The 22,924-nt window shown below is 40.9% G+C and overlaps 2 protein-coding genes across 5 annotated transcripts in view; one reads left to right on the top strand and one right to left on the bottom strand.

The window, feature by feature from the left end:
• Nucleotides 1-1,184: 1,184 nt before the first annotated feature.
• On the bottom strand, nt 1,185-16,786 carry KNOP1 (lysine rich nucleolar protein 1). The gene is given in 6 exon segments (XM_073362270.2): nt 1,185-2,661; nt 6,308-6,385; nt 8,591-8,659; nt 13,245-14,604; nt 16,619-16,653; nt 16,655-16,786. Coding segments are annotated over 6 exon segments (1,989 nt in total). The 3' UTR covers nt 1,185-2,346.
• IQCK (IQ motif containing K) overlaps nt 16,701-22,924 on the top strand; it is a 210,094-nt gene continuing 203,870 nt past the window's right edge. For 2 of the 4 annotated variants that reach the window (XR_012161133.1, XM_073362277.1), the window contains exons 1-3: nt 16,706-16,833; nt 19,571-19,626; nt 22,155-22,293. Coding sequence is in view for 3 of the 4 variants with exons in the window: in XM_073362277.1 (XP_073218378.1) it covers nt 16,785-16,833; nt 19,571-19,626; nt 22,155-22,293 (244 nt within the window). In the remaining variant the exon portion in view is untranslated. Of the gene's footprint in view, nt 16,834-19,570; nt 19,627-22,154; nt 22,294-22,924 lie in introns of all 4 variants that reach the window. The other 2 variants (XM_073362280.2, XM_073362281.2) reach the window with 2 other exon arrangements.

The following is a 22,924-nucleotide window of genomic DNA, read 5'->3' as shown; positions in this document are numbered from 1 at the left end:
TATCTTGAAAGTAACTGAAAATGGTCTCTGTGCTCAGTAGTGCTGCTCTGCAGAACCAGCCCAGGTAGGGGAGAGTGCACTGGACTCATCACAGCATTATGTTCCAATGGCAAAGCACCCTGAGAAACCCCTCAGTTGATACTCTTGGTTACACGTCTGAGAGTAAGGCCTCGGTTGATGACACGGGTTTGAGTAATAGAGCCTGCAGCATCTTTGGTGTAGAGGTGTGCTGCCTGCGTCAAGCCAGCTTGACTTTCAGATCCCAGGCTAACCTTGCTGTGGCTCACAGAGCAGATGGTGGTTTCCCTCCTACGCTGCTCAAATCACCAGCCAAGGTTTTCCCACTCCTTCCTCTGCATCTCCAGTTTGACTCTTGCCTTACCCAGAGCAAAACAAAGGAAGGTGTCTCCAGCAGCACAGCTGGCACTCTTCATGTCTTGGCCAGAGAAGGTTAAAGTTAAAATGTGGCCCTAGCAGTAGCATTCTACAGACCTTGACTTTTCTGTTTAGTGAGAAACCTCTGCTGCCTGGGAAGAGGGAGGCAGGAACGAAAGCCAATGGCAGGGCTGTGACAGATGAGCCAGCCACTTGGCTGGAGGGGGGAGAGTAAAGGCTCTGCCTGAGGTAGTCAAGGGCTGTAACTCACGCAGCAAGGGGAGGAGTTTGACCTGAGGCAGCCTCAGACCCTGCAGACGAAAGGATTCAACATTTCAATGAGGGAAGGGAGGTCACCATGCCCCCTTTTCTTTGTCTGAGGTACTGGAGTGGATTAGTGGGGGCTTCCTACTCATCAGGTGGCTTTAATCTCCCTTTATAGGAGTTACCTAAAAAGCCATTGGATGACTCCTGGGGTTTTTTGTACACACAGACCAGACTTTGCCAAGAGACTTGCCCTCTCAAGGGGGTACAGGCCAACACTTGTTTCAGAGCAATGGCTGGAGAAGCAGAGGAGGGAGGCCTAGCAAATGGGTGGACGTCATCCTGCCTGTTGGAGAGCAATGGAAACTGAGCATCCGCAAAACAAATCAGGTGGTAAGTGGGTAAAATAATTTGCCTTTTACCTTGTAAACTGAGCCATATTGCTGTGGAAATGCTAGACCCAGGAGGCAACCACGCTGCCATTTTTACAGTCACTTCACAGCTATGCTAACACTTGTGAAGACCATCTCCTCCCCGCCCCCATCTCCCAGTGGCACGACACTAAGTGAAAGGATTAAACCAGTTAATACACACAGCTTTTCATACTTTCAAGGAGACAATGCCACCCCTACTGACTTGGGCTCTCTGGAGTTCCAAATATGCATAGATTGAATAAATATACAATTGCATTTTTACAATTCATGCTCTTTTGTACACAGCCAGTGAAAATGTGACTCTGTAACATTACGTGTAGGAGTTAATCCAAAGGTTAAGAAACAGGGATTTCATTCATGCAGGTCTATGATTGACCTTCATGGGGGTTGTGCAGTTCTGAGAAATAGTCTTGGCCACACCTGGTCCCACTAGCCAATGGGAATTCTGCCAGTTTACTGGGACCAGGATTTGGCCCTTAAAGCAAAGCTACCAAAACAGATTAACACAAATAGTGAACAATGTTAGTTAGCAAGGGAGAAGTAGAAATCAAGTGTAGCTCAGTGACTCACTGAAAGTTACTATCCATGTCTAGACATGCTTAACTGGTGCATAGAAATTATAACCAAGATTCATCAGCACAGCTACCTTATAGATACAGTCACTAACTGGGTTTTTGATGTTGAAATAAAATGTTGCTTGTGAGAGCTTGTGGCATTTTTGAAAAGGGAAAAGCTACTGAGACCATTAAAGAAACCATGAGATTTGCAAACAAAAAGCCTGTTGATCAAATTCTAGCCTTCCCTATAGTGTCTTTCAGTGCAAAAGGCCATAATTTGGCACCACACTAGCAGAAAAACGTACGTGAGGATTTTACATGATTGACTGCAAAACAACAAAGGAACCAGTATGTTGCCCTTGAGTCACTAAAATGTATTTAAAAGGGTTTTATACATTCTGCATTCTAAGAGTTGAAATAAATATTTACAAGATTTAAATGGCCACAGGCTACAGTTGCAAGTCTCAAACCTTTGCTGAAAGAGAGTTTCTCCCTGTTAGTAAAGAACATACTGGCAGACCTTCAAGATACACTGGGATTTGTCATTCAGCTGAGGTTAGAACTTAGTTCCATGTGCACTGAGATTTCTAGTCACATCATCACTTGGTGCTCTTAAGTGGCAAACTGGGTGTTGAACTTGGTTTCATCCCAAGAAAAAAATGTAGAAAGCAAGTCAGAATGGTTTTTTCATCCCTCTCACATTGCTGCAACAAAGTTTAGTCCTCAAATTTAATAGATTTAGAAACATATTTATCTATGTACACTCTTTTGTTGGCAATAGGCTGGAATCCAAGGCCAATTCCTCTATGTTGCTTTAAGTTTATTGCTTTATCAAACTCCATTTGCAGGGTCTGCTTTAAGGTATCCTCACCTTTTTTGTTCAGAGCCATGTTTGGTTTTTCTGTGGTTCCTGGTGGATCTTGGGTTGATGCAGAACTCTTTTTAAAACCGCCCATCAGTTTAAGGAATTTTGTTTTTTGGTCTGAACTTTCAAAAGTAGCCGTGCTCCACTGGCCAAACTTCATATCCTGCTGAATAAAACAAGATGATTAGGAAGTTTTACCTGAACTATATCTATTATCCATAAACTCCTAGGATCACAACATTAAATGACACCAGCTTTAGGGCTGCAACCACCAGTGGGCCATAAAGATTGTGACAAAGACACCCAAAACCCTAGCACACCTTAGGAGTGAGCGAAGGCAAGGGAAGGAGAAATTGTTCTCTTCCTACTTCTGCATCCCACCTCTCTGCCTGCTCTATGCTCTACTTCAGGGAAGCACATGGTAAGGAACTGGCTGCATTAATTGTATAATCATATGATGCTCAGAAGTTTCATTGCCATCTGAGGGGGGAACTTCTCTGGAGCAGAGTGAGGTGGAGGTTTGAATGGGGTAACCCTCAGGATCCAAGCGCACCAAGCCGTGTTCACTACCCACCATCAGAAACACCACCATGAAACCCAGTCCCCCTGGCTTTTGCAGCCACTAAAATCTACAAGTCTTGAAGCAACCAAAGGGGAGACATTTTAAGTATCTTTGAACAAGGCATGTACGCTGCCTAAAGAGGAGACAGGAATTGCATGGAAAGACACCCGTGAACAGATCTACCTACTATATTTCTTTTAAAAACTGTTCAGTATTTGCGACAGTGAGTTTTGAACCCTTCTCCATCTAACCTCAAGGCAGGCTTGCGTGGTTTCATCTTGCTGGCAAAGCCAATCATAACTGCTTCCACTAATGAAGTAGTACAGAGGGGCTTTGCTGCTGCTTTAGCATTCAGCAATACTGAGTCCAAATGTAGGCCCCCAATCTGTAAGGTGCTGACCAGCCTCCACCCCACACTGCACTCTGTATGATCTGGCCCATGATCAGCTAAAGGAGAAGGAAACAGAAGGTGCAACTACATATTAGAACAGCTGGGCACTAATAGATGCCCAGGACTGACTCCCGAGTACTTCCTACTGTTTGAGATTGTCTGTCTCAGATTACTAAAATGATCTCTACCATGTTTTGCACAATTACAATCACTGCCCACTATTTTCAGAACTTCTGAAGGCTGGAATAAAAACTACAGCCTAAATTACTTAGGCTTTGTCCAGTATTAAAGTAAGTGCTTCAGCTCCTATCTAGAACTAATGCAGCACAGTTTACCCCATATTCCTTTCAGAATATTGCACCCTTGCTTTGCCTCAATGCAGTAAATCTAAACAGAGGATAGGCCACGCATGTACAATTACAGCATTTACTTCCCAATTATGTAATGCGACAGTGTGTAGTCTGTCAGATTATGGACTGATGCTCCAGTGAACCTCCAGAGATAAGCCAAAGAATGTTCAATGACTGTTTTCAAAGCCATGGTAACCAATCAAGAGAGGGTTGCTGTGTCAGATGGGTTGCAAATGGAATAAAAGGTGCATCATGATCCATTTTAAGATCACAGTGACAATAGACTGCATCCAGGACATCGCTATAGCAGAATATGCGGTCATGGCACCATGTTCATTCCTGTTTTGTCTCCGGTGTCTCTTTCCTCTTTATCTTTAGGCATCCAACTTCTCTGCCAGCTGGACACTTCGCTGATCAATTCCCAAAGACACAAAAAGCCGCCTCTAGCCACACTTTACTTATTCTAATGAGTTGGCTGTGTGGCTTTTCTAGAAAAGGTTTCAGATCTGTCCTCTATGTTTTCATTTTCACAACCTCAGCAACTTTTTCTAATAAAAGTTAACTATGAAGACACAACCAAATCTGGCCCATCGGTTCTAAGCACTAATTTCTTCCCCCACTAGTTAACTATCCTCTATAGGCACATTAAAAACACACACACAACCCATGGGACCATTGGCAACTGCTGTAGTTCACCATTCTTTAGCTCTAGCCTTCCATGCTTCAGCTGCTAACAAAAGCAGGAGGGAAGGAGTTGTGCTGCCCTGGTAGGAGATTCACGGGTGTCAAACAATGGAGCTCCACATCAGCCAGGGTCGTCTCCTTTATAATATAGTTAAGTTGTATGTAGCCCGCTCTTCTGAAACCACCATCTTCACCAAACAGCCAAGATGATACACAGCACACCATACACGCTGCAACGACTGCAATAGTGGCAGCAAGCTAGGAAGGGGTTTTGTACATGATACATAGCCAGTGGGCATAGAGTCTTTTCATTCAGCGTAGACTACGCTGTCTGCTTTTAAAAGCAGACTTTCCACATGACTGAGGCGTTTCACTTTGAACAGGATACAAACCACCTCATTGATATTTCAGCTTTTGTAGAATTTTCATAATTTTGTCAGACAGCTGCTGTAATAAGTCCGTGTCTGTGACACAAACATTCTTTCTGGGAGGTGGAGGATACATATCAGCACAGATGCAGAAATAATTACACCTTTTCAAACCCTATAATTTTTTAAGTTAACTGCTGGCAATTACTACACATTGCTTTTACTGCAGCATTTCCAGCTTACTCTTTGTGAAGCTCGCTAATTAGTCTTCATAGCTCCTGTTCTGCCATGTGCTAATAACCACTGATAGTTCAGCCTCAAAGGACTGGGATTCCCTGCCAACATGTCATTTTCTGAATGACTTCAGAGACATTTAGATTGCTTTTATTTCAACGTATGCCTTGAAACTATCTGAGTTCTCTTCCCAATCCCTTCCCCTATGCAAAAAGTTACACATTTTATAGATTTTGGCCATTTGATTCATATACGTTCATACTTTACTAGAATTGTCGTAGTCTTCTGGTGCAGTTCACAGACAGCGAAGATAAGCTGGAATACCAATAAGGCCCCCTCCCCTTTCTGAATCCCACTACCCCTGCTAAAGGCCAGCAATTACAGCAGCTGTCAGATGTTCCACTCTAAACCTGTCAGGGAGCAGAAGAGGCAAAGACAAAGAACCAAGACAAGCCCTACAGAGATGTAGGTGTGAGCTGCGGAAGGTGAAAACCTGACTGACGGGAAGGGGGCATATGCACTATATTTTCTTCATCCTCTTTCGGCCTTCCCACTCACACTCACACACCTGAGCTGAAGTACCAGGTTACATTATTTGTTTATAGGAGACAGCAAGCTTTTCAAATGGATTTGTCAGTTTCTCCGTTCCCTTGCCCCAAGTGAACTTTCTTCCCAGAAAAAGTGCGTCTGCCCCTCGACATGCACAGCAAGCCACCGACTTGTGAATAACCAAAGTGTCTACCAAGTCATCATGGAGACTTTAAAACAAGCTGGCTGGGTTTGATGCTGCTCAGTAATTTGGGACTAGTTCCCTGCTCTCCAATTCTCCCAGCAAACTATGTGCTAACTCTAGTCCCAATGACAAATATATGCATGGGTTAGTGTTATTTGTATTCCACAATAAATAGAAAATGATTTTGCAGCAAATTCATCTTGGCTAATTTTCCCAGAGGGAGCAGGGAAAATGCTACTTTTCAGGACTAGTGATGGGAATTAGAGGTCTGTACAATCCCACTGCTATTGGAGTTGGCTAGTCCGCTCCCAGCGTCTCTTGGGATTGGACTAATTTGGTCCGTAGTATGACCTCAAATCTGCAATCAGAAGAGAGGACTGTGTGCCAAGTGGTGTACATGACTAGCATACAGAGAAGGATGTAGTGCATTTTCAAGAGCGTTGCTGTGGACACATTATCCCATCAGACCAAGCTCTAGATTCATACGTACAGATTCCACTTTGTTTCTGAAAACCTTCGTTTTGCCAGATTCTCTATCAATCTCTTCTTGCAGAGCTTGCCGTCTAACCTAAAAGGAAAAAAAATAAATCACACAAGATACTGGTTTGTGGTGAAATTTTGGTTAACTGAATTCATGACGTAAGAATGAGATGACAAGAAAAAGTGACTGGTTTAATTAAGTTACAAGGCAGGTTAGCATTCTAGCCTTTTGCACACTTGATTTCAGAAGATAAAGCCATTATTAATTTCCAATATTAGCATTTCTTACAAATAACTGCAAAACATTAACTCTGGTACTTATCAAACATATTAATTAGAGCTGTTGATTAATCGCAGTTAACTCACGTGATTAATCATGATTAATTTTTTTGACTTAATCACACTGCTAAACAATAGAATACCAATTGAAATTTATTAAATATTTTGGATGTTTTTCTACATTTTCAAATATATAGATTTCTATTACAACAGAAAATACAAAGTTTACAGTGTGCAGTTTACATTATTATTTTTATTACACATTTGCACTGTAAAAATTATACAAAACAGTATTTTTCGATTCACCTCATACAAGTACTGTAGTACAATCTCCTTATCATAAAAGTGTAACTTACAAATGTAGATTTTTGTTACATAACTGCACTCAAAAACAAAACAAAGTAAAACTTTAGCACTTACAAATCCACTCAGTCCTACTTCTTGTTCAGCCAATTGCTAAGACTAACAAGTTTGTTTACATTTACGGGAGATACTGCTGCCTGCTTCTTATTTACAATGTCACCTGAAAATGAGAACAGGCATTTGCATGGCACTTTTGTTTCCGGCACTGCAAGGTATTTATGTGCTGGATAAGCTAAACATTCATATGCCCCTTCATGCTTTGGCCACCATTCCAGAGGACATGCTTCCATGCTGATAATGCTCATTAAATGAATGTGTTAATTAAATTTGTGACAGAACTCTTTGGGGGAGAATTGTATGTCTCCTGTTCTGTTTTACCCGCATTCTGCCATATATTTCATGTTATAGCAGTCTCAGATGATAATCTAGCACATGTTCGTTTAAGAACACGTTCACAACAGATTTGACAAAACACAAAGAAGGTACCATTGTGAGATTTCTAAAAATAGCTACAGTACTCGACCCAAGGTTTAAGAATCTGAAGCGATGTCAAAATCTGAGAGGGACAAGGTGTGGAGCATGCTTTCAAAAGTCTTAAAAGAGCAACACTCCGATGTGGAAACTACAGAACCCGAACCACCAAAAAAGAAAATCAACTTTCTGCTGGTGGCATCTGACTCAGATGATGAAAATGAACATGTGTCGGTCCACACTGTTTTGGATTGTTATCAAGCAGAACCCGTCATCAGCATGGATGTATGTCCTCTGGAATGATGGTTAAAGCATGAAGGGACATGAATCTTTAGCACATTTGGCACGTAAATATACCTTGTGACACCAGCTACAACAGTGCCATGTGAACACCTGTTCTCACTTTTAGGTGACATTGTAAACAAGAAGCAGGCACTATTATCTCCTACAATTTGTATCCAATCTTGTCTGAGCGATTGGCTGAAGTAGGATTGAGTGGACTTGTAGGCTCTAAAGTTTTACACTGCATTCACACACGCACAAAGTTTTTTTTTGTACATAATTCTACATTTTTAAGTTCAACTTTCACACTAAAGAGCTTGCACTACAGTACTTGTGATGTGAATTGAAAAATACTATTTCTTTTGGTTTTACAGTGCAAGTATTTGTAACCATAAATAATATAAAGTGAGCACCTTATACTTTGTATTTTGTGTTGTCATTGAAATCAATATATTTGAAAATGTAGAAAACATCCAAAACTATTTAAATAAACGGTGGTCTATCGTTGTTTAACAGCACTTTTAATGGCTTGACAGCGATTACTGAATTTCCTTGACACAAAGTCCACTGCAGGTAACACACATACAAACTGCCAGCACAGATGAGGCTTGGACAAGTGAGCATTAAATCTGATCAGCTACTTCAAACCCTTTGGCAGCCACTGCAGCAACAGGTCCCAGATTTTACCCTGCTTTAGTGCTGGGCCCACAGAAGATGCAACATATTCCATCTGGTAAGTAGTACACTCTTTAGCATGTATGTACACAATAACAATCAATGTGATTTCTTATCTGCACACAGCATGTGCACACTCACATGGCTGGCTAGATCCAGACATACCTACTACTAGGATTTGACTTAACACAGAGCTACACAGTATACAGAAATGAGTCTATACCTTGTCTATATTTATTTCATCGCAGTTTCCTTTCCTTTCCTCTACCACTGTTACATCATCCTTACATTCCTGCAAAACAAAGATATAAACCTGAATATAAGTATGAATATCTACTCATTGTAACTGCAATTTACATAGTGGCAGTGACAACTTTGAGAACATTGTCTAATAGACACAGTGCAGTGTTGCAAAATCAGGTAAATGGAAACAGTCAAATTCTAAACTGAAAGTGACAATTGGGCCTGTGCATCTCCTTGAGGAGAGACTTCCATCAGTGGGGAGATACATCTGCTAAAGCTTTGCACAACAGAACTCCGCTTTTTCAGAGAGTATCAGGGACACCTGCGACCCTTGTAAAAGAGGGACTTGTAAAGAGATGGGGAACATACAATAAATAATCTGTTGCACAGAAGACGGAGACAGAGGCATTTCAGATTAAACAGTTTGGTAAAAAATCAGAGTTACCCTATTTTGAATCTGCAAATAAAAGGGGTGGGTTACCAGCATCAAATCTGTGACACAAACATAATTTACATTGAAAACACACACAAACCCGCTCACTAGGGTAAGCAGGCCCCACTGTAAGGACAACTTTGAAAACTCAGTTACAAAGATGAGATTAAAGGGCAGCCAATGTGTTGGATAAGTAATGGAGAGGCTAGGATAGTAGAAAATTAACTGAGCCACAGTGGTTTGACTAGCTGAGAGAAGGTGGCCAGAGGAAAGATTCATTGAGAAAACTAGAACAATAATTCAAGCATGAAATAATGAAGTAATGCTAGGACAAGGAGAAGATTTGTAAGAGACTTATGTCCACAGAGATTGCTATTTCTGTTGAGGGGTTTTTTTTCCAACCAACCCATGGATAATTTAACTCATTTTCCATATCTACTTTTTTATGCACTGAATTCACATACACACAAATACGTCTAACCCCAACAGGAGAAAGAAATGCTTTCCACAGTAATGCTTTCCACAGTAAGGAGAGCTCATTCTCTGAACAAAAATGAAGTATCCAGTATACTTCTACGTGGCCTAGTCCTGTCTCTTCAGATTTCTTTAAAACAAAAGGGAAAACAGTGATGACAGCAACAAACCAAGTTCAGCAAACAGAGCTGCAGTGATTTTAGTCTGAAGGGTAGGTGGCAGGCAAGAAAAGGAGAATTGTGTGTATCTACCCTTGCTAATTCACAATGACTGGGTGACCCAGTGTGGGTTACTGACCATTGAGAATTAGCAGGATCAGGGCTTTGTTTAGGGTGCACCAATCTGAAGTTTCTCCTGGACATGATGGAAGCTGAGAGCGGTTAGCACTTCATAGAATTAGGTCACAAGTACACATCATTTAAAAGAAGCAAATATAGTTCTTCAGCACAGGATAGTCTTGGTTTATTTTGCTCAAGGCTATTGTGACTGGACTCCATCAGTGTAATGAAGTCTCATTCACATAAGGCACTGCAGACTCTGCTGCAAAATGAAAAGAGGGCAGTTTTTGTGAGATTTCGTGAGAATATGCATATGTGAGGTTTATCCATGTATAACGCACAGTGCCTGCCGTTAAAAAGGCCAGGTGGGTGAGATAATATCTTTTACTGGACCAATTTCTTCTGTTGGTGAGAGAGAAGCTTATCTTGGAACCAAGGAGGCTACAACTACCCTGCATACAATAAAAAGGCCAGCACTTTGGCATTCATGGTAACTATTGTTACCATAGTTATTTCCTGTTGAAAGTGTACAGGAAAACTGTTGGTACCTCAGAGCCCTATGCTACTCTCACTGACACCAAGAGCAAAACTCATTCAAGCAGAACAGGATTGGAGCCTCCTGGTAACTGCAGGCATGTGCTCTCTTACACACATGCCCCTTTATGCATTCATTTGGCCGGCAGCATGGAATATACCAGTGTTTTAAAGGTCAGTACAGTCAGCCCCTCAAAAGAAGGGAATACTAGGGACAGCTCAACTCCCTACAAGAAATATAGATTTTACAGGCTCTGAGTTTCAGCTTCTATTTCTGGACCACAATGAGGGAGCTGGAATGTCCTCTACATATCCAAAGTGGTGGTTCATATTGCTCACAGACGCTATGTATAAAAGCTAACATTAGTAAAGACTTGTTGCCAACCAATCCAAATTTGTTATAAGTAACTACAATCAGGGAGACAAATGTGAATCTCAGCTACAACATACTGCTTTGTATAGTCTTCAAAAAACTTGCTACGGGCTTGCATGCACAAGCAAAGCAGTGGATATTCTGAGAGATGCAGTGGTGTGTGACATGCATTAGAGATTAGAAACTGGTCCAGAACTGTAATGCAGTTAAACCGGGGACCAGCACCACCACCATCTATTACAGCAGTGTAACAATAATTAAATTTCTTCAGACCAGAATTACCCCAACATCTAAACTTTTGGAAAAATTTGGGGTAATTTCTTTATTAATTTACAGAGGACTGAACATAAATAGTAAGAATAGTAATCAGTTGCTTGGAAGGCACTTTGCTGTGCTTTCCATCTTCATTGTCCAGTACCATCATACTACTGCATTTGTCACTGTAAAGCTTATCTTGCCTGTGCACACATGTGAGCAGCTGCATAAATCCAAATAACGTCTAATCGTCTCATCAGGACAATGCCAATTTAATTAGAAAATTTATCACAGCAATAAAACCATCTTGGCCTTCGAAAGGTCAAAAGGAAAAATCTAATAAAGAAGGCTACAGCCCCAACTGGCCTACTCACAATGATAAATGTACATGCACTCACACACGTACCTTTGTGACTAAACAAAGCCCATTTCCATGCTGCTGTGTAAGATGAAGACTCCACTTGTACGCTGCAACTTACAGATGATTGAAAGTGTTGGACGTTGGAAAGCTCTGCAGGATTCCACAGAACACAAATAACTGTGTATGGTGATACACCAAAACAGAGTACACCAGATTGACTGTGTGTTTTGTCTCAGAAGTGAGTTAAATGGAGACGGTATCCAAAGTAACCCCAAAGTCAATCATGAATCTAACATACGGACAATGTTTAAAAAAAATATGAGGGAGTAACTCCAATACTCTCCACACGACTGCTGGAGCACGCTGAGTGCTAACTACCACAGCAGCAGAGTGAAGCCTGAGCCAGGAAGGATGTTAATTTTACAGATTTAAGTAGTGGAATGAGAATTAGTGGTTAGAGCACAAACTAAGGAGGCAGTGAGTTATATTCCCTGCTCTGCTGACTCACAGTGTGGCTTTGGGTATGTCCTATCTTATCTGTGCCTAAGCTTTCCCTGGTGTAAAGCAGTTGGAGTAGTAATTACTTCTAAGGGTTGTTGAGACATAATGTATGTAAAGCTCTTGCAGAGCCTTAGATAAGAGGCTCTGTGGAAGTGCAGAATATCATACAGTAATATTGTCATCTAGGGTCTGAGTTTTAAAGGTGCTGAGCACATACAGCTCCTATGGACTTCAATGGCAGTTATGGGTTCTCGGCCCCTATGCTTATATGGGGTCAGGAAAGAAAGTGATAAAATGATCATATAAATAGTAACTTGCTATCACTACTCTTAAATAGAGTTGAACATTTTGAAAAACTTCAGAGAAAAAACGTTAATTTGAAAATGCTCAGTTTGAGGATTGTTTGTAGAAGTACACCAGGTAAGTGTTTCTATTCATCCCAGCCCTCATTATCTTATGTCAAAAGACCATTTCTCCATGTACGTTCCACCCAACAGCAAGTTCATTTGGCTATTCAATTGACACCACAATTTAAGAATTCCTAATGGGATTTCTGTAATAAATAGTCAATCAGCTGGAGTTCTGCTCCAATTAACTTGAGTCACAGACTTCTGGAGCTTTAGATTACCCATCACCTAAATGCCTGTTTGTTTTATTTACCCTTTGGTGGATTGTTTTGATTTAGGGTTTATTGTGTTTCATTAACAAGTGAGTTTTGGTTTAGGTTTCATCCTAACATTTGGTCTACCAGGGTTTGCAGATCAATATTTGAGGTCTTGTACACATTTGGGATTTTCTGAAAGGCCTTGTCCACATAAGGCATTTTTTCCCTTTAAACTTCTCCCACAATTGCTACCACTAGTATAGGTAGCTTCTCCAGCAATGTCAACAATAAGAGAACTTTTAGGGGGAAAAAAGGCCTAGAACAGACAAGGTGTTGGTGGACACTAGCATTTTACCATCATGTCTTGGAGACACAGGTCTCGATGGCATAGTGATAAAAACACTGGTACTCCACTCTATACTAGTGCTGCTACTATCAACAGTGGGATGGGTCTGAGAAAGTTCAGAGCATAGACACAGACTTTGGTTTTGTGTCAACTCCTCCGGGTAGTTACATAAGTAATTTGTGCATTTTACATTTTTGTAATTAGAGCACACTAAGTGGCTATAGCAATAGGCATTAAAAAATAAAATACTTCTCTGCCTCTCAGGACTGGTGTCAGACTTAGATCATTAAACTCTGATCCTGCTGGCTGTTCCTCACTTTGACCCTGCACCTGACTGCAGCCCCAATTATATAAATGTGGCCCTGCACAGTCCATCCATGTGGAACAGCTTGCAAGACTGGACTCTTCATGTGTACATAAAAAGCTTTGAGCGCCTCAGTGGCAAGATGGAAAGACGATTACATTTAGAGCTTACCATTGCCTCATTTTCTGTTTTTATAGTGACCTTCTTCTTTTTCAATCTTGGCTCTTCAGCACAGTTCTGCGATCCCTGTTTATTTCTTTTCTTACCCTTATTGTCACAGTGCACATTATTATTTTCTCGAAGTCCCTCATCTATATTATCCACTGCAAGGTCTTCCGTTGGTTTGGATTTCTTTTTCTTGTTCTTTCTATTACTTTTAATTGGCGTCATCTTTTCACCTTCAGATATTTCCCCATCTTCATCCATAAGGTTTACAGGCTCAGTTACTTTCTCCTCTTCCTTCTGAATCTTTTTCTTTTTCTTCTTGGTTACTTCACTGTCATCTTCAGAATACTCTCTGTGTTTTCTACCGTGTGCTTTTTCCTGGGACTTGGCTTTTTCTTTTCTTGGAAGGTGTTTATTAGAAACTCCATGACTTTGGTCCTGATTATCCTCACATGTTAAGGAAGAAAAATCTTTGCTTTTTTTCTTCCTCTTGGTTACTTCTCTGTCACTTTCTGAGTTCTGGACAATGTTTTCTTTTTGTTTTTTTCTTATTAATGTGTTTTCCTGGGAATCGGTTTCTTGATTTTTTCTGAAGTCTCGTGTTGAAAGCTTCTCAGAAACACCGGGATTGTTGTCCTGATCACCTGCCAGTGTTAAGGAGTCACGTTTGTCTTTCTTTTTCTTCTTCTTCATTATATCACTCTCTCCAGCAGAGTTCTGGACAATATCCTTTCTGTGTTTTTTACCAGCGAGTGCTTTTTCCCGTAAAGTGGTTTTATTTATTTTTTTAAGGTTTTTATTAGAAATTTCATGATCACTGTCTAGAATTTCTATCACTGTTAAGGAAGAAATGTCTCTCTCTTTCTTTTTCTTCTTCTTCTTGGTTACTTCACTGTGACCTTCCGAGTACTGGGAGATATTCTCTCTGTGATTTTTACCAATGACTGTATTTTCCTGAGAATGAATTGTGTATTTCTTTGGAAGGTATTGATCACTGTCCTGATTATTCTCCAACGGTAACAAGGAAAGACCTTGGCCTTTCTTTGACTTCTTTTTGAAAACTTTAGATTTCTTCTTTATTTCTTTTACCGGCTCAGACTCTGAATTGCTTTCTATTGTCACAGGGCTGTCAGAACATGCTCTTTTATTTAATTTGGAGCCAACTTTATTCTTTTTACTAAGATTTAATTGATCTGAATCCTCTTCTGTTAAGCATTTCTTTTTCTTCACCTTAGTTTTTGCTTGTGTGTCAGATTGGAGGTCTTCTTCAATTTTGATGACAGTTTGGCTCCCAGTGCTCTTCACTTTTTTCTTTTTCTGTGTCGTTTCCTCATAAACACTCTCTCCCTCTTCATTTATTATCATTCTGAAAAACATACTACAGGTTAGTGCACAGCTTTCTGCTTAGCGCTTCCCACTCTTTTAAAGTGTTAATTCTACTTGAACTATGGAGAGGGGGAAAAAAATACTGGTCTGATTTTCTGACATGCTCAGAACCCACAGCTCCCTTAGCCTAATTTAAATGTCCAAGGAACAGCTCTGAAGATCAGACTATAAACATTTCTTACAAGGTTAAATCCATCAGCTATTTCCCTTGATGGAGGCTCTGTCCACTCAGATCAGATCCATGCTAGCTACAAACACACTGAAAGCCTGCTCGGGATAGCATGATTTTCCTGAGCATTGTCAGTAGGGATTCTTTTCTGAGCTATACTGATCCTACCATGATAGACAGCTTTCTGTAATAGGAGGGCAGACTCTGTGCCCTACATAGGCAAACAAGAACCTTCAGATTCATCCTGTTTGCAGGTGCTCACAACCAACATGAAGGTGCAGGCAATCACTAACAGATAGATTCAGTTATCTTCAAACATAAGAAGGGACAGAAGGCTGAGTCCTTGCAACAGTCACGCTTGGAGGAAAAGATTAGGCTTTTATATTTGAGTTGCCCACTTCCTGAGGTGAGTTTTATCGGTAAATTTGGACTACATACAGTATCTGTACACTCTGATTGGAGCAGGGTGGGAATACCACTTTCTTTGCGACCTCCCCACCACTTGCTGTCTATCATACAGGACTCTGACAGAACCAGAATAGCCAGGGGAAGAGCTAGTTGACCATAATCACATTTAATTTATCCCACCCTGTGCTTAATGTAGTGTTTGCTGTTCCAGTGTAAACAAGGCTTGGAAGATTACTCTGTTTCAGCTTCAGTTCTGAACAATAACCTTTCAGAAAGGAATGAAGTGAGATGGTTGAATCTTATTACCCCACCAACTGTCCCTCTTTCAAAGATATTATACTGGAGCTTCCATGGCACAGATGTTTGTGGATCTGAATTCTGCCACCAGTCAAGGTATTAAGGAGGCAACTTGGGTGGTGGAATTTAGTATGTCCAGATGCCTCCCACAGACTGCAGCAAAAAATGAGTTCCTAGTAGGTTTTTTTCCCTTTCTCCTTGCAGGCAGCTATCCTGCCTGAACAGGCCCCAAAATATGCAGCCAAGGCGACTTTTTAAAGACTTTGTTAGCTCAGCTCTGAGCTGTAACAATAGGTCATACTCTAAATCTAGGCAGAAATGCAGAACCGACAGCTCTGACCGTGTTCTCCATTTATCAGAGTGGGATAAAAAAAATAAAACTTTGGGCTATACCCACCTTGGGGAGGATCTCTCACAAGCAGGGGACAGGAAACCCGCATTTGCTAGTTTTCCTACACATTATCCCCTCAGAGGCATACAGTTCATGTGGCCCCTCAACAAAGCCAGCAGGAATGTTGTCCTCCCCCAAACCAGAAAGTCCCTCAAGATCCCAAGGTGCAGAAGCCATTTGCATAGAGGCCCTGTGCCCTGTCAGTTTTCCGCCGGCTCTCCCTGTCTGCTGCTGCAACTGAGACCCACCCAGAGGGGGCTTCACAGCCGAGAGAGAGAAGAGTGGGTAAACTAATGTAACAATAGGTTTCATAGGTAGACAGCACAGGGGCTACACCACCTTCCGTGCTACGGCCTCTGCCGGCGCGACGACTGGGGGAGCAGTCGTGGGCCCTAGTTCATCCTAGGGCTGACACGGCTTCAGCGAGGGATCGGTTCTTGGAAGGCTGTGGTGTGGCTTTGTTCCGTGAAGCCGGCCCGATTTTGGCCTTCATGCTCCACAGGATCCGTCCCTGGTTTTACTGACACGCGTGACGGATTTCCATGGCTTTCAGAGGATGGTAACAATACGTTTATTGGCATTAGCGGCAAATTCGGTCCCCTGCCCCCACCAGCCAACCGCCTCCCGCGCCCCTCGCGCGCCCACGCTTCTACCCCGCCTCCAACCCAGAGTCCGCACCAGCTTCCGGCCCCGCGCTCGCTCCACCGCCAGCACCGGGAGGCCTCTTACCTGTGGGCCCCACGTGCAACTCCTCCCCTCCCCCTCCTCCCCCCGCCCAGCGTGTCCGTCGAGCCCGGGCAGCGCTGACCCGGAAGCGGAAGGCAGGGCCTGGCGCGGGCTCCTCTGGGTAATCTCCGCCAGCTGCTTGGGGGTTGCTTGGTAACCGCGCTCCTCCATGGCTGTAGCTCAGGGACCGAAGACGCTCTGGGAGCAAATCTGTGCTGGTGAGAGAGACACCCCCGCCCCCCGTCACCGCTCGGGCGGGGCTCCCCCAAGTCCCCCTCTCTGGGGCAGGGGATAAGTGGAGGCTCCCCCAAGGACTCCGGCACTGGGGTAGGACTTGGGGGGGGTTCCCCCTTTCAGAGCCCTCCAGGCCTCCCTCACTGAGATAGGGGTTGGGGGATGCTCCCCTTCAGAGCTGCTCCGAGCCTCCATCAGTGACCTAGGGATGCGGGTTCACTGTAAGTCAGTTTCTCTCCCTCTGGGGCTGGACGGTCTTGTCTGTCAATTTCAGTGAGGCTTTCCCTGTCTCACTCCTGGTTTTTTGCATTCAAATCCCTCTCCTGGGGAGAATCTGGTTCAGCAGGGTTGCAAAGAACTGGACATTGGGATGTTCCTTTGAAATATAAACATTAGACTGACCCAGCTCTGCAGACAAAACACTGCAACTGATTCAGAAGTCTAAAAGAAAGTACATTGTTCACAAATGCAGGACAAAAGGTTCAAATATATTTAATAAAATTTGTCTGTCGCTCTTGTGATTTAAATTGTCATCAGGTACTCCAGTTAGAAATATAGCCTTGTGTCATGTGCTGGTGAAGGTATCCAATTTATTACACCCTTAATGAAGTGATAATATCATTGCCTTTTGTGTGAGAGTAATCTGCTTCCCAATTGAATCCAGCCTTCTGGTTTATCTCAAGGGAATCAGTTTATTGCCTCATAAAAGCAGAGAGGCAATGATATTGCAAGTTTAATCAATACAAAATTAATAAGCCTTGTTTTCATTTTCACAAATAGAAGCCTTTGTCTTGGCCATTCCCCAGCATCTGCACTGGCAGCTGTTGCTACTAGGAATATTCAGGAAGTTGAGGAGCCCACACCACCAGTCATTTTATTGTACAGTAACTAAAGTTATCTATCTATTTGTTTATTTATTTAGTATTTATAGTGCCCTGCAGTGTGATAAGTGCTTTATATTAAATGGCCATTTTTAATCCTAGAATAAAATGTTACCTACCCTAACTTGACTGAATCAGTAGGTGCATACCATGGATGGAGGCCGTAATGCCAGTTAAGGCACATGACTATAAAAATGGTAGGTTGGGTAGTAGCAGGTATGTTTTGCATCTAAGGCCCTCATCCTGAATTGTGTAGTGTGAGGGAAGACTTTAGCTTCTTCCCATAATCACCTTCAAAGTTAGTGGGGCTCTGCAGGGACACCTAGTTCCTAAAGAATGCTGGATCAGGGTTGAAGTCTGTAATTCCATTTTGGGTTTCTGGTGATGTTGACTAACTACTTAGTTTTAATGTCAAAATACCACCCTGAGTCATGTATTTACAATTGTAATGTAAACTGAAGATATATTGCCAAATATTTTATTAAGATAATATTCTGTAAGATTTCAGTTTTGCTTCGCAGATCCATATATTCCTACTGTATGGATAAAATAAACTTGTGGAAAGATTTGAATGGTTCATGTGTAGAAATCCTGAAATTTGTCAGAACTTTCCAGTTAGAGAACCATTTAAATCCCTTACTGTTGTCCTTTATTCTCTATTTTTAAATTTAATTTCATTAAGAGCAAAATTTCTTCTTGGTGGATCTTAACTACACTCTCTTGTTCTCCATGTGGCAGATCCAAGACCAATGAAGTTAATTGAAGTATTCCAATTTATTTCAGTGGGAGATGGATCCAGCCCATACCTTTGCAAATCTGTCATTGATATCACTAGGAGATCTGTACATATAGTGAGAGCAGAAAACCTGAGTGGGTTTCTGCCTTTGATATGTATTAGGAACATTTTGCACTTGGGGTAGGTGGAACTGTTGTTCAATGGTCAGCACATATGGCCAGGATTCAGGACTCCTGGGTTCTGTTTTTTACTGATTCACTGAATAGTTTGCAAAGATCACATAACCACTCTGCACTTCCATTTTTTCCTTTATAAATTGTAGATGATAATAGTTAGCTACCTCACAGGAGTTTAATAGTTTACAGGGGGTCCCCGGTATATGTAGGGATTGTGTTCTTGAAAAGGGCAACAGATACTGAAACAATGGATACCAGTCAATTTTTCCCCATAAGAAATAATGGCCTTCCCTGCCTCTTCCTGCCCCCCCCACTCCCTCCCTGCCTGTTCCCACCCAGTTCCACCCCCTCCTCTGAGTGTACCCCATCCCTCCCAGCACCTCTTGAACGCTGGGGAAAGCACCCAAAGAAAAGCCACGCAAAAGGTGAAGCGACGGATATGCAGATTGGGACCGATGTGAATTGGAACACGTTCCCCTATTGATGAGCGACAGTTATGCGAAACGACTGATAAGGGGGAGACATATAGCAGGGACCCCCTGTATAAAGAGCCTCATTTGAAAAGCACTATTGCATATAAGTGAAAAGGATTTTTAATTTCATGCAAGCATCCTCATTTTATTTAACAAACATTTTATAGTCTTAAACTACTATGCTAAATTGCTTACTTAGCACAAAAAGCCCATTTTCAAGAAAGACTTCCTGTATATCTGAAAATATTGGCCTTGATTCTCCAGGACAAGTGACTCAGAAGTTCTGTCTCATTTTAATAAATTAGATTTTGAGTTAAGTATTTGCTTATCATACATGGTTTATCATTTTTGCAAATGAAAGTAGCTTTTAATAACTAATATTTGTGTGTTTTCAGAAAAATAGTTATAAAGTCCTTTTGACATTTGGTGTGGTGCTGGGTTTTGTCTTCTTTTAGATTATGAAGCAGAGCAGCCTCCATTTCCATATAGTCCTGAATCAAAACAAGATTCTGTGAGTACAATTCAAGCAAAAAATCTGTACATGGTATGTCTGAAAAGGTGTATCTATTTCTAAAGGGGAAGATTAGGTATCAAAAATATCTCCAAATTCATTCGATGAATGTGTGACCATGTATTTCAAATTTCTCTTAAGTGTCAAATGCAATATTCTAGAAATCACTGCTGTTCTTTAAAGATATTTTGGTAAGGCTGCTATGCCTAAAATTAGATTACCAGCTGTGTTTTGGTTTGCACATTGTGCTGTCCCTCTGCTCTGCCTGTCTGCTTCCTTCTTATGAATAGGCAGGATATTGAAATACGCAAGCATCTTGTTCACTGGATTCCTGCATATTTTCATACTCTCCCTGATTGCAAGAATGAGGCAAGTAAGCAGAGTAGAAGACTGATGCTCTGTTTTCACACATGTGCCGTTGTTGCCTTACTCAAACTCTTGCTATTGCAAAGACACACAGGTCCTCACATTTATTGTTGGTATATCACCCTGGTGGTAAGTTTGGAATTTCATATACTTTGTGCTGAATCCCTCAGTTTGGGAAGCTGCTTTTTTTTTTTCCCCTTCCATATCTTTAAAAAAAAAAAAAATTACAAAAAGGTGAACCAGATTCAGGCCTACTACCATAGAACCTCAGGGTTACGAACACCTTGGGAATAGAAGTTATTCGTAAGTCTGCAATGTTTGTAACTCTGAACAAAGTGTTATGGTTGTTCTTTCAAAAGTTTACAACTGAACATTGACTTAATACAGCTTTGAAACTTTACTATGTAGAAGAAAAATGGTGCTTTTAACTGTCTTAATTTAAATGAAACAAGCACAGAAAGTTTTCTTAACTTATCCTCTTTTTTTAAACTTTCCCTTTCTTATTTTTGTAGTTTATGTTTAACACAGTACTGTACAATATTTGAGTTTTTTGTTGTTTCTGCTGCCTGATTGCTTACTTCCAGTTCCAAATGAGGTGTGTGGTTGAGCAGTCAGTTTGTAACTCTGGTGTTCGTAACTGAGGTTCTACTGCATAAGGTGGGCAACTTTGCCTAATCTGTATTTGGCTAGGTATTTTTATTGTAGGAAAACTTTGGGCCTGTTGACATCACGGGTGTTCATAAAACTTTTAAAAAAAAACTTTGAGCCCTTGTCTCAAAGAGAACTGCTTGAGCAGGGAGATAAATCATCACAGACTCAAATACAAAGCTTGTTGTGTAAAGCACCAAATTAGCCCTACAAAATGATCTAAAAAACAAAGTTTGATCAGCCTGTTTTGGATGCTTTCATTTAAAGTAAGCATCTCAAAGCTATTTTAGCCTACTACACATCAGTTAGCTTACAATATTAACATTTTATATGAATATTAACATATTATAACTCTGTGCTAAGCTGGCTAGGATATCCTGTTGCCCTAAGTGAAAATAACACCATTATAGTATATTAATTTATGTAAAAAGAATAGCAAATTCTGATGACTGTGTCATTAGTTTGGGAGTAATATATCTGTCGATTTCAGTTTCCCTGCAATTGAATCAAAACCATAGTGCAATGACATGCATTTATATGTTAATGAAGTTCTGTTAATTCCTTAATAGGATTTGTTTATGAACCTTGCGTGTATTAAAAAGAAGCCTGCTCATGTCTGTTTTATCGATACGCAACATATTAGATGTATTAGGGGCCTGATCCTACTAATATTTTGTTCAGTAGAGTAGGAGCATGTTCATAAAACCATCTGAGTTCAAATATGCAACAGTTTATTATGCCAAAATTATGACAGTGATGCAATAGTGCTGGTATGAGGTGTTTGCCTTCCTCTTTGTAAACATTAGGGATAGGTCATTGTCTGATAGAGTAATATTCTTGTCCACTATAACTGTATCTGTGTTTCTAGAAACACAGATCAAACTATGGGCCTTCAATCTTGTTAGTTTCACTATTTTTTCCAATTATGATTTTTCACAGGCTGTGTAACTGCAATTTTTTTCATGGGAGAAAAATTCAGGCTTGGGTTTGCATCAGCTTTGAATTTGGCTCTGTATTTTCTTTAAAAATACGCACATTTCAATCTTATTTTATTGCTTAAACAACAAAAAGAATTCCAGGATACAAAGGCAAGTAGTGTATGCAAGCAATTGAATGGAAAAAATGTTAGTATGAAAAATATTTCAATTTTAGTTTCCAAAGCGGTATTATATATTGACAGTGAGTAAAGCACATTTTTAAATTGTGAAAATCCCTTGACAGTGCCCTTCTTAAGACAACTGTCGTAGCCTTTCATATGCATAGCTTCCTATATTTGGATATTTTTAGTGCACTGGAGCCTAGATTTTTTTTTTCCCCTCAACAGAATTCTCTCTCTGTTTAAAGTATTCATAAAGATAGAAACTGTCCAGCCCAAATATGGAAATCAGTTAATATTTTATTTATTGTAAATTCCAAAACTTGTATTTCCTCTCACACTAAATTTATTTGAAATATATTTATGAAGGGGAACCAATCTGGATGAGATACTTGTCAAGTATGTTTATTTTTAACAGGTTTCTTTGGATACAGGAATTTTGCAGCCTTTACATACAAAGCAATTATACTCAGCTTTTACTGAATGTTCCGGTGCCCAAAAAATACCTTCCTTACCCACGCATGCACCACTTCCAGCAGCACCTAATCCAAAAACATGTAAGTAAGGGTCTGAAAGAATATATTTACTTTATAAGGAACAGAAAGGATGTAAATAAGGTCACGTGAGTACAGGCAACCTGTGCATGGTACAGAGGACAAGGTCTCTTGATACAGTGTATCAGAGTGGGCACAGAGCTATATATGGCTAATATTACTGACCACAGACAAAGACATGAAAAAGAATATCTGGATTTATATGAAAGGGGTGCTGCTGGGCCAAAAAATAATTTAGCATATATGCTGCCTTGCATACCACTTTGCATGTTCTAAGCAAGTTTCTGCACAAAAGATCTGAATTAAGACATGCCCCCACAGTATGTTGGGCTACCCTGACAAGCTATCCTACCTTTGAAAGAGTGCACATACTAGCATACTAGGGCACACCCTGCTGTGATTATTTAAAAGTATAAATTAAAAAATTCCACATGGTTTGTTATTTGAGATTCTCATGACTGGTCCCCAGTACTTCAAACAGATACCCCAGTTTGGGCCCATGTGTCCTTGCAGAGTCATATTGATACACTCTGCAGGCATTAGAAATCTATAACAATGCATTTGTTTGTAGGATTAAGGGTTTAATATATAGTTGTACAAATCTGCTGAGGACAATTTTCCAACCCTGAATAGA

This window comes from Lepidochelys kempii, chromosome 10 (genome assembly GCF_965140285.1).
Source record: "Lepidochelys kempii isolate rLepKem1 chromosome 10, rLepKem1.hap1, whole genome shotgun sequence".
In the NCBI taxonomy this organism is placed as follows: domain Eukaryota; kingdom Metazoa; phylum Chordata; order Testudines; family Cheloniidae; genus Lepidochelys; species Lepidochelys kempii.
Note: the sequence above shows the minus strand (reverse complement) of the source record. Positions and strands in the feature narration are given on the sequence as shown.